Here is a 15,695-nt window from a genome sequence, read left to right as displayed (position 1 = left end):
CCACGGAGGCGTTCTGATATTACATAGTTTTTAACACAATTCATTCGTACAATAGAAACCGGCGGATTTGTATTCGGCACGAGGACGGCTCCCGGACGCGGGGGAAACCGCAGGACGCTATATGTTCGACACGCTTGTAGCAACTCTCTACGCGGTGTGCGCATGCGCATAGCAGTAGCGGACGCTGTAGCGGGCGCTGAAACAATTAGCGGAGAGAAAGAATAAATTATAGATTACTACGACGTATTAGGTGAGTAAATTGTGGAGAACACCCTGTTATTTAATGTTTTTTTGAAGCCAAAGCACTTCGCCTTTAATTTCATGCGAAGTAATTTACGCAAAGTCTATTAAGTATTTAAAATATTTTCCCTGAAGACTCGAAGAGTTCATTATGTAATATCAACTCTTAGAGGATCGCTAAAGTGGATCGTAGTTTATAGTTTATTGTCTTGCTAGCTACCATTTGAAATATTCTACACTATTTTTGGAAAGACAAAATGTTAATTGCATAGGAACCGTCGCATCGCTTTCGCTTTTTCGTCCGCGTCTCTTGTCCAAGAGACTACGGCCTTACAAATGTTTTGGTATGCACAAAACAAATTTCCTTAGCCAGTGAAATGTTTATTTACATTTTCTTCCAATTTAGCTTTATATTGGCTGTTTCTACGCCATTTAAAGTTGCTATAAGTACAGTAAATAACTTTTTGGCTGACTTGCGTCAGTTTAACAGGTTATATATAATTTGAACTATGTAGTTGAAACATTAATTTAAAATCGATTAAATGTGCAATCGTTAAGGTCGATTCAGTAATTAATATTGACGTAAAACTGCTATCAAACAATTAGGCACAGTAGTACAAAGTGCTACTCAAGGCACCTTGATTTGAATATGATAAAGTATTTTGTTTGATGTAATTCGTCATGACTAATGAGTCATGAGTTCATGAGTCATAATCACTAACACCAGTTTTAAACAACACGTCTTATAATACCTTTTAAAAATAAAACAATTTTGCGAATTGCACTTTTATCACAATAAAAATATGTAGTTGAGTAAAGCAGGGTAGAGTAAGAACAAATTCGCTTTATATTTATCTACTTTACTATATATTTTTTATTTTTTTATTTAAATCAGACTACGTAGGCCCATAAAATATATTCCTTAATGACTAACATACATAAAATTTATATATACTTAACAACTAAACTTTATCACGAATTAACGGCGACGTGACGGGCGCTTCATTCCGGAGTCTCCCCCGGAACCTTCGGTAGACCACACCAGTCGGCCCTCCTCATCGTGCCTCCTGCTCTCTTCCTGGCCAGGTTGAGAAGACTTAGCCTTGTGGCTCTTCGTAGCTTTGCGACTCTCCGAAGCCTTACGGATCTCATTCTCCCCATTTTTTATAATTATAAGGCTATATTATAGGCTGCTTTATCTTGCTCCAGCCTGCCCTGCTGATAGAGTAGATATACTCTTTTTTTTTATGAAATAAGGGGGCAAACGAGCAAACGGGTCACCTGATGGAAAGCAACTTCCGTCGCCCATGGACACTCGCAGCATCAGTAGAGCTGCAGGTGCGTTGCCGGCCTTTTAAGAGGGAATAGGGTAATAGGAGAGGGTAGGGATGGGAAGGGAATTGGGGAGGGTAGGGAAGGGAATAGGGTAGGGGATTGGGCCTCCGGTAAACTCACTCACTCGGCGAAACACAGCGCTAGCGCTGTTTCACGCCGGTTTTCTGTGAGAACGTGGTATTTCTCCGGTCGAGCCGACCCATTCGTGCCGAAGCATGGCTCTCCCACGTATAAAAATTCTGCTATATCCTGTTTTATCCTACTGTATAATGTTATACCCTAGGGGAGAACATGAAAGTAGACTACTGCCCTGCCCTACCGTGCAAGCCATGATCAAACTATTGTCTACTTTGGTGAATTGTTGAAATGTCTTGGCCGTGACACTACCGTACCGTACTAGCACACCGCACAGCAGCGCACGATAGCGTTCAAGGACCTCTAATTACTACTTTGACAAGTAAGGATGTAAAGAAACAAAATGTTGCACAAGATGGTGCACAGCTGATTTTGAGTTTGACCAAGATTTTTAAAGTGTAAAGAATTGAAGAACACGATAAGTAACAGTAAAAAATTGCCTTTTTTGTATAAAAGGAGGCTTTAGGGCCCTAAAAAGGGATTTGAAATTAAAAACTGTGCATTTTATGTGTAGCCAGATATATTATCCAGGTGATAAATTAGATCTGTGGTGTGGTGTGTGTGGTATCACGCATTTCCTGCAGTCCTACCTTCAGGAGCAGGAACACCGTTGGGGTTTTTAGTGGGTAGTCCCGGGTGCGCCTACCGTCCGCCCCGGGAGTCCCACATACCTCGGTGGTCTCCATTCCCCCAAAGCAAAAAAAAGGGATGAAAGAGATAAGTTACAAGCTTTGTTGAAATTATAAGGAAAAAAATGGGTATGTCTGTATTTTACAAAATGTTAGTTATCGTGTTGGCTCACGTCTTCAATAATTATGAATATCGGTCCACAAATGGTGAAGGCCAAGAAGATCGTTGAACACACACAAAAACAGACGAACACATAACCTCCTCCTTTTTGGAAATCGGTTAAAAACCTACTCTAGGAGTAGACGCTTGATGTGACAGTGTAGCCAGAAACGTACTATGTCTATACTTTTAATGTGTAATTGAGTAGTCCGTTGTGTTAGTACGGTGCGGTGATTATGTTAACGAGCGCACGGTTCCCATGGACATTATGCGGCACGTGACTAATTGCGGTACTGTCTATTTACAGTTATTTTACCTTTGACAGGACCTTTTTGCCGTAGATATATGAGTGACTATCGTAGAAGAGGCCGCCTCCGCTCTGCCGACGTAAATGTCCCGCCGCGCCCGCGTTGCAGACGCTCCCGTTTGGCCGAAGCTTTATTTAGCTAAGTTTCCACAGACCAGCAGCTTACGAGTTACGATACCATGCGATAATCGAAATTAAGTGATCACGATCTATGGTACACGGTACACCGTACGAGAAAAGGTTATATATAATATCTCTTTCAAAAATAGTCGATTCGTTAATTACGTGGGAGAGCCATGCTTCGGCACGAATGGGCCGGCTTGACCGGAGAAATACCACGTTCTCACAGAAAACCGGCGTGAAACAGCGCTTGCGCTGTGTTTCGCCGAGTGAGTGAGTTTACCGGAGGCCCAGTCCCCTACCCTATTCCCTTCCCTACCCTCCCCTATTCCCTTCCCTTCCCATCCCTACCCTCCCCTATTACCCTATTCCCTCTTAAAAGGCCGGCAACGCACCTGCAGCTCTTCTGATGCTGTGAGTGTCCATGGGCGACGGAAGTTGCTTTCCATCAGGTGACCCGTTTGCTCGTTTGCCCCCTTATTTCATTAAAAAATATATTATTATAATGATTAAGAAATGAAAAAACTAAAAAAATAGTTAGAAATTCAGCATAAGTTACTGACAAACCGAGGATCTCTGTGGTTCAGTTATCTAGCAGGTCGAGTCGAGGGTCGCGAGTTTAAATCCCGAGAGAATAAAAAGTTTGACAAATAATATGATAAAATCTTAAATATATAAAAATTGTGTAAAAGTAATAAACATAATATGCTCTTCGAGAATTTACCACGGAGCCAGACTGACTAGATTTAAAGTTACATAGATACCTGGCTCCTGGGTTTAAAGTGACACAGATATTATTATAAATCTACTAAGGACTCGTTTAGTAGTGATGGTACTGTAGTAGTCATAAATTGCTATTAGTTGGCCTTGTACAGCTTGTACAGTCGAGCACAAAGACGCACGCCGCCTACCCACACCGCAGTTCCCATCACTCAATACCAGCCTTTGTATAGCTTCGATGTACACCCAAATCACAGTATAACTTAAACTACAGTACTCCTACAAATAAAGTTATTTGTGCATCATAACCATACTTAGCATTATAAATGCGAAACTGACGACCTCTGTGACTCAGTGGGTGAGTGCGTTGGTAGCTCAAGCCAAGCTCAATCAGGTTCGAATCCCGCCGACGGAACAAAAAGTTTTCAATGTTCCCGGGTCTGGATGTGTATTAAATATGTGTATAATATAATAAAAATCTTAAATATACAGGGTGCAATTAAACCTACCTGCCAAATTTTTTTGGGGCTTATGTATCATTAGGTGAGTCCATTAAACCAAAAAAAATGGGGTGTTAATTTTTTTACAATAACATATTTTATCCCAAAAAAAAATCGATGCACAATGGTCACTTCATAAGTTCATAATAATTACGATATTGCGACCGAGCTAGTACATCGCGCCGCACAGATATCCAGTCGAGACCGGTTATGTAATGCGGGGGTGACGCGCGGGGTGGGAGGCGGGAGGCCCGCCGCGGTCGCCGGCGACCGTTTAGTACAACGCGCGTAGTTGTATAGCTAACACGTAATTATTTTGTTTGTCACGGCCCCCCCGGCCCCCGCGCTTTAATTAGTGTCTGTTACAATGTACCCTAACCACGATCGAGTGTTATGAAATGTGGAGGCATAGGTGGAGGTGCTACATTTTGAGTGGCGAAAGTTTACGCGGAACCTAGAGACTGTACGAGCAAGAAAGCGTTCCTCGTCTTCGTAACAGCTGATTGATGATTCTCGAATGCAGCAGCTGTACCCTGAATCTGAATCGCGAGACAATCAAATACTCGGATTATGGACAGTTCGCACTTCGCAACACCTGCACACGTATAGCCAGCCTCGAAGACATGCCTCTGACGAGGTTAAAAGTGACAAAGTTGTGCTTAACAAACTTTTAAAGTCTTAAAGACAATGTAAAAACGCGCTAGACTCTGCTTAGAGCAAAACGGATTGCAGTTTGAACTCGTTTGAACTATGTTAAGTGTGGACAAGATGGAAGTAAATAAGATTTAGAGGTGTTAGTATAATTAGTTGTACTGTGTACATAAGTTAATTGAATATTTTAAATACGCCTAAATGCAAAGGATGTGTTTTAGATTTATTATAAATTTCTAAAGTGCTTATTTTTCGTAATTAAAAAGTTGTAATTTTCGATTCTTTTAATGTGTATCAATTAATTTTATTCTAAACATACCTGTCTACGTCCTTTACATTTGACGGTCTTAAGTTCGTCAAAGTATGGAGGGAAAATTCGCAACTTATGATAATAACAAGAATGCAGTGACGGATTGGCCCTTAATCAAATTAAGCAATTGCCTAGAGCATCACGTCTGAGGGGGCACCAGAAGAGTAAAGGTTCAAAGACCGATTCTAGTTGAGATACGGATAGGGGGCCCCACAGGCATGGATTGCTTAGGGCATCAAGTAGTCTTAATCCGTCACTGCAAGAATGTCAATAGAAGGGCGGGGCAGGGCCGGGCCGCGCATGTGTCCATATTTTGTGGTGTTTGGTAGGATAACTTTCGGAGGCTATTTCTCAAAATTTTAGTGCTGAGTGATTATAAAAGAAGAAATACGTGTATTTTTATTTTTAACAAGGATCACTATATCCAAATTTGGCAGGAAGGTTAAATTGCACCCTGTATGTATAGTATAAAATTATTAAATATATTTCCGTTGTCTGGTACCTGTAACACAACTCCTTTAGGTACTTAGCACGGGCCAGACTGACGTGGTGTGAAGCGTCCAAAGATTTTATTATTATTATTATTATAGTGTGTCTGTCTGTCTGTCTGTTACCTCTTCATGCCTGAACCGCTGAACTGATTTGCTGGGTATGAAGATACTTAAGGTCCCGGGAAAGGACATAAGATACTTTTTTTTCCCGGAAAAATGTACGGTTCCCGCGCTATAAACGAATATTGGCGCAATGGAGTTGCAGGCGTCATCTAGTCATTTATATAGATCCAGTGTCTTAGTCTGTAATGTGACGTATCCAATATGCCGGACAAAGACAAGCATATATAAAAAGATATAAATATAATATACAATAGATCATAGAAATATTTACGCTGCCTTTATAAACATTGTAGAGGCGCGTATTTTCGTCCATGTCTGATATGCCGGAGAAGTTGCTTGACAGTCAGTTGCTTTTTGGTGGGGTCCGGATACTGTAGGAAAATTTTTACGAGGTCCAGAAAAATTATACTTGTCCTATCACCTGTGTAGCTTAAAATATTTACTATTTTAATTAATAAAAGTATACGTATACCTTATCTATATATTAATTGATACTTGGTTTACATTACAATATTTGGCGGTCCGAGATTCGCCCTTTCGCGGTCCGCATACGGACCGCGGTCCGCCTGTTGCCTACCGCTGCTCTAGGATCTTCTTATCAGTAGGGAGTAAAATATATTTTAATGTAAAATATAATTTTGTAACACTTAACACATTGAAATTGTAAAAGAATTTAACATAACTACATTATGAGAATCTCGAGAATCGAACAGTTCATTCAAATTAATTTATGAATTAGGTTGTATTTAAATTTCTTAACTCACATATTTTATTACCAACTAACTCAAATATTGCAGTAAGAAAAATATCAAATACACACACACATTCATAGTTAGGGCCGCACTACACCGGAATGGCAGCGGCGAGGCGAGCATTTTCAGTGTCATGTGATTTTAAACTTTATCTTCATTGTTATAATACATAGTATAGAGCGGCCACGGGCAGCAGCCAGACTTCTTAAGCGATACTATGTATTACACTAATGAAGATAAAGTTTTAAATCGTATGACACTGAAAGTGCTCGCCTCGCCGCCGCGCCGCTGCCATTCCGGTGTAGCGCGGCCCTTAGGCCCTTTTCACATGCATACGGTTGCGGCACTTGCGGCACGGTCGCCGTGCCGTACAAAGTAAAAATGTATGCGCTACTTAGCCGTGCCATGTGAAGGCTGTCTAAGTAGCTCATACATTTCAACTTTGTACGGCACGGCGACCGTGCCGCAACCGTATGCATATGAAAAGGGCCTTAGTGCCATAGTCGATAAAAGGTACCGTGCTCCTGGGAAAACTTTAAACACAATCTTGCATAATTTCAATATTGCGATTCTTATTTTACCACGACTTGATGTATTCAAATTAAATAATCGTTTTAACATTTACGATTATGTGTGCTTCTTATTGCCAGAATAATATCACATAAAATATAGGGAATTTAATGATGCACACAATCTATAATATAAAAATGAGTGCTGAATGTGTTGTTAAGCGCAAAACTCGAAAACGGTTGGACCGATTTCGCTAATTCTTTTTTAAAAATATTCCTTGAAGTACGATAATGGTTCTTACGGAGAGAAAAATTCTAAAAAAGAAAATTACCTGAAAAAGTCTAAAAACAACACTTTTCTATACTCCCATACAAAAGATTTTGTGATAATACTTAAAAGTCAAATATATAAAAATGGATGTTCAATTATGTTAGTAACGCTAAAACTCGAAAACGGCTGCACGGGTTGGGCTAATTTTAGTCTTAAAATATTCGTAGAAGTCCAGGGAAGGTTTTAAAGTGACACGAAGTTCACCGGGACAGCTAGTATTTAGATAAAATAAATATAAAATAACTAAATCATGACGCCGATCCATACCAAATTTCAGCAAAATCGGTTTAGCGATTTGGGCGTGAAGAGGTAACGTAACAGACAGATTTATAATATTAGTATGGATTAATTTAAGAAATGAAAGTTTCAGAAAGTAAAGAAAATATATTTTACGTATTATTACAGAAAGTTCCTGAAGTATAATATAAATAGTATAATATATTCCATTTACAGATCATAATAAATTAGTTGTCAGTGCCCAGTGGTGGTGATGATGATGGTTTAGATTCTCGCGTTGATCCAGGTGGCGAAGCTGCTGACCCTGGCGTAGCCGGCCGGTAAGCCCGTCTGACAACCTTGGGCTGCCACGAACGACGTTACTCCGATCTGGAAAAAAAATTAAATCAATATTATGTAGGTCTGACATCACTGACCTCCATTATACAAGTACCCTGGACATATTATGATACCCTTTGAAATGACAGCTATTTTTTGTGCCTATTTGAAGCGGAATCAGCGCCCCCAATGCAGGAGAAGAGAACTAAATCTGACGTAATTTACAAATGGCCGCTTAATCGCTATTGGTTGTAGAAACCACAGATTAGGGTTTGAAAAAGTTGGGTATCATAGGTCCAGCGTACTTGTTTATTGGAGGTCCGTGTCTTAACTTAAAAACTATCCAACGACACCCCACACGATGGGGTGGACGCGAAAAAAAAATCATCCCCGCTTGATGTGTAGGGAAGGTGCCTACCATAAAAAAAATATTTTTTAAGATTTCATGTAAGTACCATTTTGTCGGCATCATTAATATGTGCATTCATGCCAAATTACAGCTTTGTAGGTCCTATAGTTTCTGAGCAAAACCGCGGACAGATAGACAGACAGACAGATGGACAGACGGACGGACATACCGAAATTAGGGTTCCTTGTTGACTACGGAACCCTAAAAAATGGATTGTTGTTTTTTTTATTAAATCTGAAATAGTCAATACTTCAAACGGGGAGCCAAAAGAAGAAGAATTTCGACCATTGGGCGTTCTCTCTATCAATATGATTAACAGGACATTACGAGTTAATACTAATAAACTCCTGAAGTTCAAATAACTAGTTGCTCTACCTTATTCTCGACCTTTGAGGAAATAGTTGGCATCAGCCAATTAATTCCTCAAAGGTACCAAATACAGATGGTTTACTGGAATCACCTATTTCGCTACTACACAGGTTTAAGACGCAGCCTCCATGCTTCTCTCTCTCTCTCTTACTTACCAGGTATCTAACCCCGCTGAAGGTCAGCGCGAGCGGTCCACCAGAGTCGCCCGAGCAGGTGCCGGCACCAGCAAATCCGCTGGTGCAGAGAGTTGAGCCAATGACAACCTGCATGCCGTAGATGGCCTGGCACTCCCAGTTGGCGATCACCACCAGGTTCGCTTCCCTCAGCTCCTGGTTGTTGGCGCCAGCGGCGGCTGGAAATTGATAGGAAAATAATATTAGTCACAGTAACCGTATTAAGCTTGTTGTGAAATTGAATATCAACATCGTGCGATAAATATCTACTTAATACCAATCACAGTGACCAAGTAAGATTCTGGTAGAATGTAGAGTTGCCCAAAAAGGTATCGCTATTGAATACCAAATATGTAAATTGTAAAGCATAATATTATAAGATCAAATTAAGGCCCTGTATTCCCAAAACCGGACGATTTTCATCATTTAAAAGTGACAGTAGACACAAAAATATAGTACTTAATTTAAATTCTGAAAAAAATATATGTGTTAGTTAAGGATCTAACACAGTAGAATTTATATTCCATTACACAATATCATGAACTTCACTCGATAGAAAAAAATCCCAAACTTACCTCTTTTTTTAACGAATTTTCCATACTATGTCCAAATTATTTGGAATTTTCAGATTATTTTTGCACTGAATTAAAGACAAAGAATATATCTAGGGCGATTCGTTCTTTTGACTCGATTTGATTGATGTATAAAAAAACGACGATCAAAAAACTATAAAATAGCAGGCGCAAAGTGTGTGACTGAAAGCGTACCAGCCGAACCTTTGCGCCTGCTATTTTATAGTTTTTAGAATTTAAATACTATATTTTTGTGTCTACTGTCACTTTTAAATCTTGAAAATCGTCCGTTTTTGGGAATACAGGCCCTTAACATTGGTTCGTTGCGTTGCTGTTCTTCGCCGTAGTCTCATCACAACAGCGCTTTACATATTGTTTTTTCCTATGATAACATTGATGCCTTACATCGTTGGACGCGATGTTTTGACGAAACTTTGGTCATGGTACGGATGGGCAGCACTCCCAGTCATACAGCTCGTATGGTTGTGCTGTCACCGTCTAGTATTGTGTTTGCATCGTAAAGTTAATATACCTAGCGGAATAGAGAAACAAAGGCCTGAGCAAAAGAGATGTCACTATCAGTAACACTGCGTGGTAAAAAGAGACGTGTGATACATGACAGCAGCACTCTTTTTTTGACGTCCAGTCGGCACTTTACACAATTAACTATTTAATTAACAATTTAATCTCATAGAAATCATGTTCAATCATGCTTGTGTAAATGTATACGTACACATATTTTTACACACAGATGAAACCAATTTCGGTTACGTTACGGTTCGGTCGAGATTGTTGCTCTATTCCGCTAGGTATATTAACTTTATGGTTTGCGTCGTCAGATGCAGATGTTGCAAATCGGCGAACTGGTAGTTTGCTCTTAAATAAGCCCAGGCTTTAAGGATAATTTATTATTGTAATTGGCTGGGTGAACCATACCATCGCTGGTCCTGCCGAAGCCCGCAGCTTGCGCCCAGTTGCCTTCGAATGTCATGTACAGCAGCAAACCAGATGGCAGGTCAATTTTGTTGATTGTGTCTGTAATTTTATAATAAAGTTTTGTGGTTATAGTGTAAATGTGCCTGAGAATATAATAATAATAATATCTAATAATATAATAATATCTATGGACGCTTCACACCACGTCAGTCCGGCCCCGTGGTAAGTACCTGAAGGACTTGTGTTACGGGTACCAGACAGCGGAAATATATTTAATACTTTTATGTTAAACATATATTTAAGATTTTTATCATATGATACCTATGATACACATATTTAATACACATCCATGACCCAGGAACTTAGAAAAACTTTTTATTCCGTCGGCGGGATCCGCCGGCTTGAGCTACCAACAGCCCACCCACAGAGCCACAGAGGTCGTCGAAATAATATATTACAAGAAAAAGAACTACTTATACCAAAAGAGAACAAATTACAAAGGATTTAATACAGTTTATGCAATAAGTGGAAGCTGTCCACGTCATCATTATAATCATTACGCTAAGATTCGCATCCACACAATTTTTATGGATAAAAGTTATCCTTCGTCCTTTTTCGGTGCTTAAAGTATCTAATTTCGGTGCTTAAAGTATTCCAAATTTCATCAACACAGCCAAACAAACACTGTGTGGTTATTAATAGTCGTGACTGTACATCAGAGAAGTTGATTCCTATGCAAATCGGGGACCTAATAGACCTGGATCCCAGAAGGATAAGACATAACTTACTCTCTGATGGATGTAACCAAAGGTTATTAGTAGTGCCTCGTGTACTTAGAATACCTGCGAATTTGTGTAGCTCTAAGTGTGACACCTGGTCAGGTACCAGGAACCAAAGTGGACTAAAAATGAGTCTTACTTTACTTATTTTCAAATGGCTAATATTTATATATAATTTGTAGATTATTGTTCTGAACTAGTATCATGTAGTGTAAGACACTTTTCAATGACGAAAACTATTGCCAGACGTTTTAAAAATAACTTTGTTGCTATTTTTTTTTCAAAGGCATTATTTTTATTTTATAAATTAATATACTTAACACCTTAGAAAACAATACGATATTGCAAGAATGTATTTTCTACTAGCTGTTGCCCGCGACTTTGTCCGTGTCAGCATACTGCATAGTATAATAACAAAGATGGACAATTTTCCCCTGTTTCCTTACTCAAAGGGTAAAAACGGGACCCGATAATAAAGATATTTCAGCCTGTCCGTCTGTCTGTTTGTCCATATCCAGACTGTACCTCCCCTTTCTAACGTGTAGTAAATATTATTAAAGTATGGATACAATTGAGTATTTTTGGTCATATACCTAGTCAAGTGCCTACCTAGTACCATCGAGGAAGTTGATTCCTATGCAATTGACAGACCAACGTTATTTGGTCGAATATGTCATTTCAATGTTAATTGTGATCTGTCAGCTGGGTTTGACGTAACGCAACCAAATTGGATTTGCATAGGAATCAACTTCTCTGATAGTACCTAGTAGCCTAGTAAGTACAAAATATTAAATACACTAAGCTGTGCAGTGTACACACTGTCCAACATAAGTCGCGGACACGACCTTGAGCGGTCGGACTTCCGAACAGAATCTGACTGGATGTTTTTGCGTCTGCGAACGTCCGGCTGACGGATGCGGCTTAACAATGTGGTTAAGCCGCATCCGTTAGCCGCGAATCGCGACTCATGGATGCGTCCGATAATTTGTTTTTAGCTTAAGGCGACACCTTGATAATTTGGATGTAGGCTGTAGCGATATCGATTTTTCTCAGCAATGACTAAAGCTAAGAAATTAAAGTTCATTGTCAGTATTCATCATGTCTTTGTCTTTGAATTACCCATAGCATAACACGATTGGTCAACTTTTATAACACAGAATAATCAATCAAAAAGACCTCTGTAAAAAAAGGGATTCCTATTTTGCCAACAGAGGAGAGTGATTAAAGCTTCCAAAATTTTTACATATTATATTGGTTCAAGCATACACTTTAATTTACCCATAGCTTATATGAAATGTATTTATAGTTTTTAAATTACGCGACAAAAACCATTTTGTCACTTACGCCCTTTCCATTTTTTGCTGTTCCATTGCTTGTTTACTATGAGAGACCGGCCCAGCCGCAATACAAAACAAGCAATCTAAAACGTATCCAACACGGTTTTTTACTTTAACGCGGTGTTACCTTAGCTCAGGGTTTTTCAAACTTTCGGATCCACGAACCCCTGTTACAATTTCCAGGTAACAGCGAACCCCTTACTAACTAATGAGAACACATAAAGTGCCAAAAGAGTGCCGCGCGTGCCTGCTAGTTATCAAGCCAACATTACGTGAATCTTGTCGCGAACCCCCGCCGTCGAATGGCAAACCCCTAGGGGTTCACGAACCCCACTTTGAGAAACCTTGCCTTAGCTGATGACGACACGGATGATGACTGAAACAGGCAGTGTCGTGATTGGATGAACGATGAAAATTAAAATTATTTTCATCGTTCAGATTACGATGAATAAATACTTGCAGTTAATTATTATAATCATAGTAAAATATATTCTTTTATCTGATATATTTTATACAAAAAATAAAATGCCTTATAAAACGAAATAGCTCCAAATAGCTTTACTGTTATATAAATTTACTTCAATATTTATTAATTGAGAGATAACACCCGCAATTTCATTTCGCACGGGATAAAAGTATCATATTTCCTAAAACGTAAAGTATTTCCGTACCAAATTTCAGCAAAGTTGGTTAAGCGGTTTGTGCGTGAAGAGGTTACAAACAGACAGACAGACATTTTTACACAATTATGAGTGAGTGAGTGAGAGTGAGTATAGCTCCATGTAGAGCTTCACAAATTCGAAGGTATTCTAAGTACTTATGTACTACTGAGAATCTAAGGTTTCATCCATATTGTGATAGTAAGTTGTCTTATCGCTCTTGGATCTGGGTCTAACAGGTAGGCACTTGACTAGGTATATGACCAAAAAATACTCAATTGTATCCATAGTTTAATAATATTCACTACACGTTAGAAAGGGGAGGTACTATATGGACAGAGAGACAGACGGACAGGCTGAAATATCTTTGTTATCGGGTCCCGTTTTTACCCTTTGAGTAAGGAAACAGGGGAAAATTGTCCATCTTTGTTATTATACTATGCAGTATGCTGACACGGACAAAGTCGCGGGCAACAGCTAGTAGAAAATAAATTCTTGCAATATCGTATTGTTTTCTAAGGTGTTATATTAATTTATAAAATAAAAATAATGCCTTTGAAAAAAAAATAGCAACAAAGTTATTTTTAAAACGTCTGGCAATAGTTTTGGTCATTGAAAAGTGTCTTACACTACATGATACTAGTTCAGAACAATAATCTACATATATATATAAATATTAGCCATTTGAAAATAAGTAAAGTAAGACTCATTTTTAGTCCACTTTGGTTCCTGGTACCTGACCAGGTGTCACACTTGGAGCTACACAAATTCGCAGGTATTCTAAGTACACGAGGCACTACTAATAACCTATGGTTTCATCCATCAGAGAGTAAGTTATGTCTTATCCTTCTGGGATCCAGGTCTATAAGTAGTTTGGTCGCGTTACGTCAAACCCAGCTGACAGATCACAATGAACAGTGAATAGACATATTCGACCAAATAACGTTGGTCTGTCAATTGCATAGGAATCAACTTCCTCGATGGTACACTTTCGCATTACAATAGCATCAAAAAATATCAGCTTACTGGAATACGCCACCCATGGGATGGTAATGATGGCGACATCACTGTTCAAGTTGTTAGCGTTATAGCTGGCGTGCAACTCCACGTTAGTGGTAGTGACCCTGGTGCCACCGCTGAACAGGTTCAACGACCCCAGCACCACCTCCACCGATCGACCCTGGAAGCTGTTGGTCCTCCAGCAGTGGGCGGCCGTCACCAACTTCGTGTTGCTGAGCAGACTCGACCCACACATGGATACCTGGCCTGTCGTTAGAGTGACGAGTAGCCCCCCCTGGGAAAAGAAACACGTACCATTACATATTTTTACTATTTTGTTTTCTAAAGGAAGAATTTTGAGGTACGGATTCTTAAATGACGAATACGGATAACTTTCAGTAGCCACTTGTTTGCCATGTTTTCGATAAATTCTCAAGTATACTGAGTGCTAAATATTATGAGGGCCTGTTTCACCACTTCCTGATAAGTGCCGAATAGGCTATCCATCACCTAACTTGACATATGAAGTATGGAGAATCAGTCAAAAAAGCTATTAATAGCCTGTTCGCCACTTTATCAGAAAGTGGTGAAACAGGCCCTTAGTCTCTGTGTTGGTAAAAGAGTGGATACTTAGTCGAATACAGAAAGTTATTGAGGCCTTTTGTAGGGCTACTATCAGGTAATAATCATGAGTGTTGATCAATCACCAGCCTTAATTCGAAGGCTGACCATAGACAAGTGTATAGTTAGCCTAACAAATATAAAAAAAATTAGCTGACCCGGCGAACTTCGTATCGCCTAACAGTCGATTCTTTAACTTTTATGTGGGAGTATAGAAAAGTGTTGTTTTTAGACTTTTTCAGGATTTTTTTTTTAGAATTTTTCTCTCCGTAAGAACCATCCTCGTACTTCAAGGAATATTTAAAAAAAAATTAGCGAAATCGGTCCAACCGTTCTCGAGTTTTGCGCTTAGCAAGACATTCAGCGACTCGTTTTTATATTATAGATTATAGTGACATAATTTTTGATTGAATATACTTACAAGATGAGGATGAGCGCCTAGAGCAGATAGCTGGCCGCCAACAATCCTCGCTCCATCGAAGTCTCTCGCCTCCTCGGCTGCCTTGATCCTGGCCGCTTCAGGTATACCGATCAGCTCATGGTAGTTAGTCAAGATGGACTCCACAGCCAGCTGAGGAGCCGCGGCCACCACACCCATACAAACGAACAACAGCAGGCACTTCATTTTAGCAAGTTACTTGTATATGCACGTCGATTCTACTTATAATAAGTTTTATCGTAATGATTATATCGTGTAGATTATTGGATTAATTTATAATACTAATCAATAAAATTAATTAATGAGATTTGAGAATACGTAGAAAACTACTTAGTCTCAAATCCCATGATAGTGCCAATTTTGTTGCTGGTGTTTTTGTGTTTTATCACCAAGACTCTAGAGAGATTAGATTTATAATGCAGTATTTGTAATTAGCTTTGTCCACACTGTGCCTTTTTTTGTTTATCAGGGGCATGCGTTATAGTACTTGTACTATTATCTATTCTGTGGTTATAGCGCAGTCAACATCGCACG

General features: G+C 39.3%; 1 protein-coding gene across 1 annotated transcript; it reads right to left on the bottom strand.

Annotated features, from left to right (window-relative positions):
* Window positions 1–7,759: 7,759 nt before the first annotated feature.
* Window positions 7,760–15,429, bottom strand: LOC121736406 (collagenase-like). The gene is made up of 5 exons (XM_042127576.1): window positions 15,144–15,429; window positions 14,129–14,396; window positions 10,328–10,426; window positions 8,802–8,998; window positions 7,760–7,919 (listed from the first exon to the last, which is right to left on the bottom strand). The coding sequence occupies exons 1-5, from the start codon at window positions 15,345–15,347 to the stop codon at window positions 7,815–7,817; spliced, it is 873 nt and encodes a 290-aa protein (XP_041983510.1). The 5' UTR covers window positions 15,348–15,429; the 3' UTR covers window positions 7,760–7,814.
* Between the last annotated feature and the right edge of the window lie 266 nt (window positions 15,430–15,695).

This window comes from Aricia agestis, chromosome 19 (genome assembly GCF_905147365.1).
Source record: "Aricia agestis chromosome 19, ilAriAges1.1, whole genome shotgun sequence".
NCBI classification, from domain to species: Eukaryota; Metazoa; Arthropoda; class Insecta; order Lepidoptera; family Lycaenidae; genus Aricia; species Aricia agestis.
Note: the sequence above shows the minus strand (reverse complement) of the source record. Positions and strands in the feature narration are given on the sequence as shown.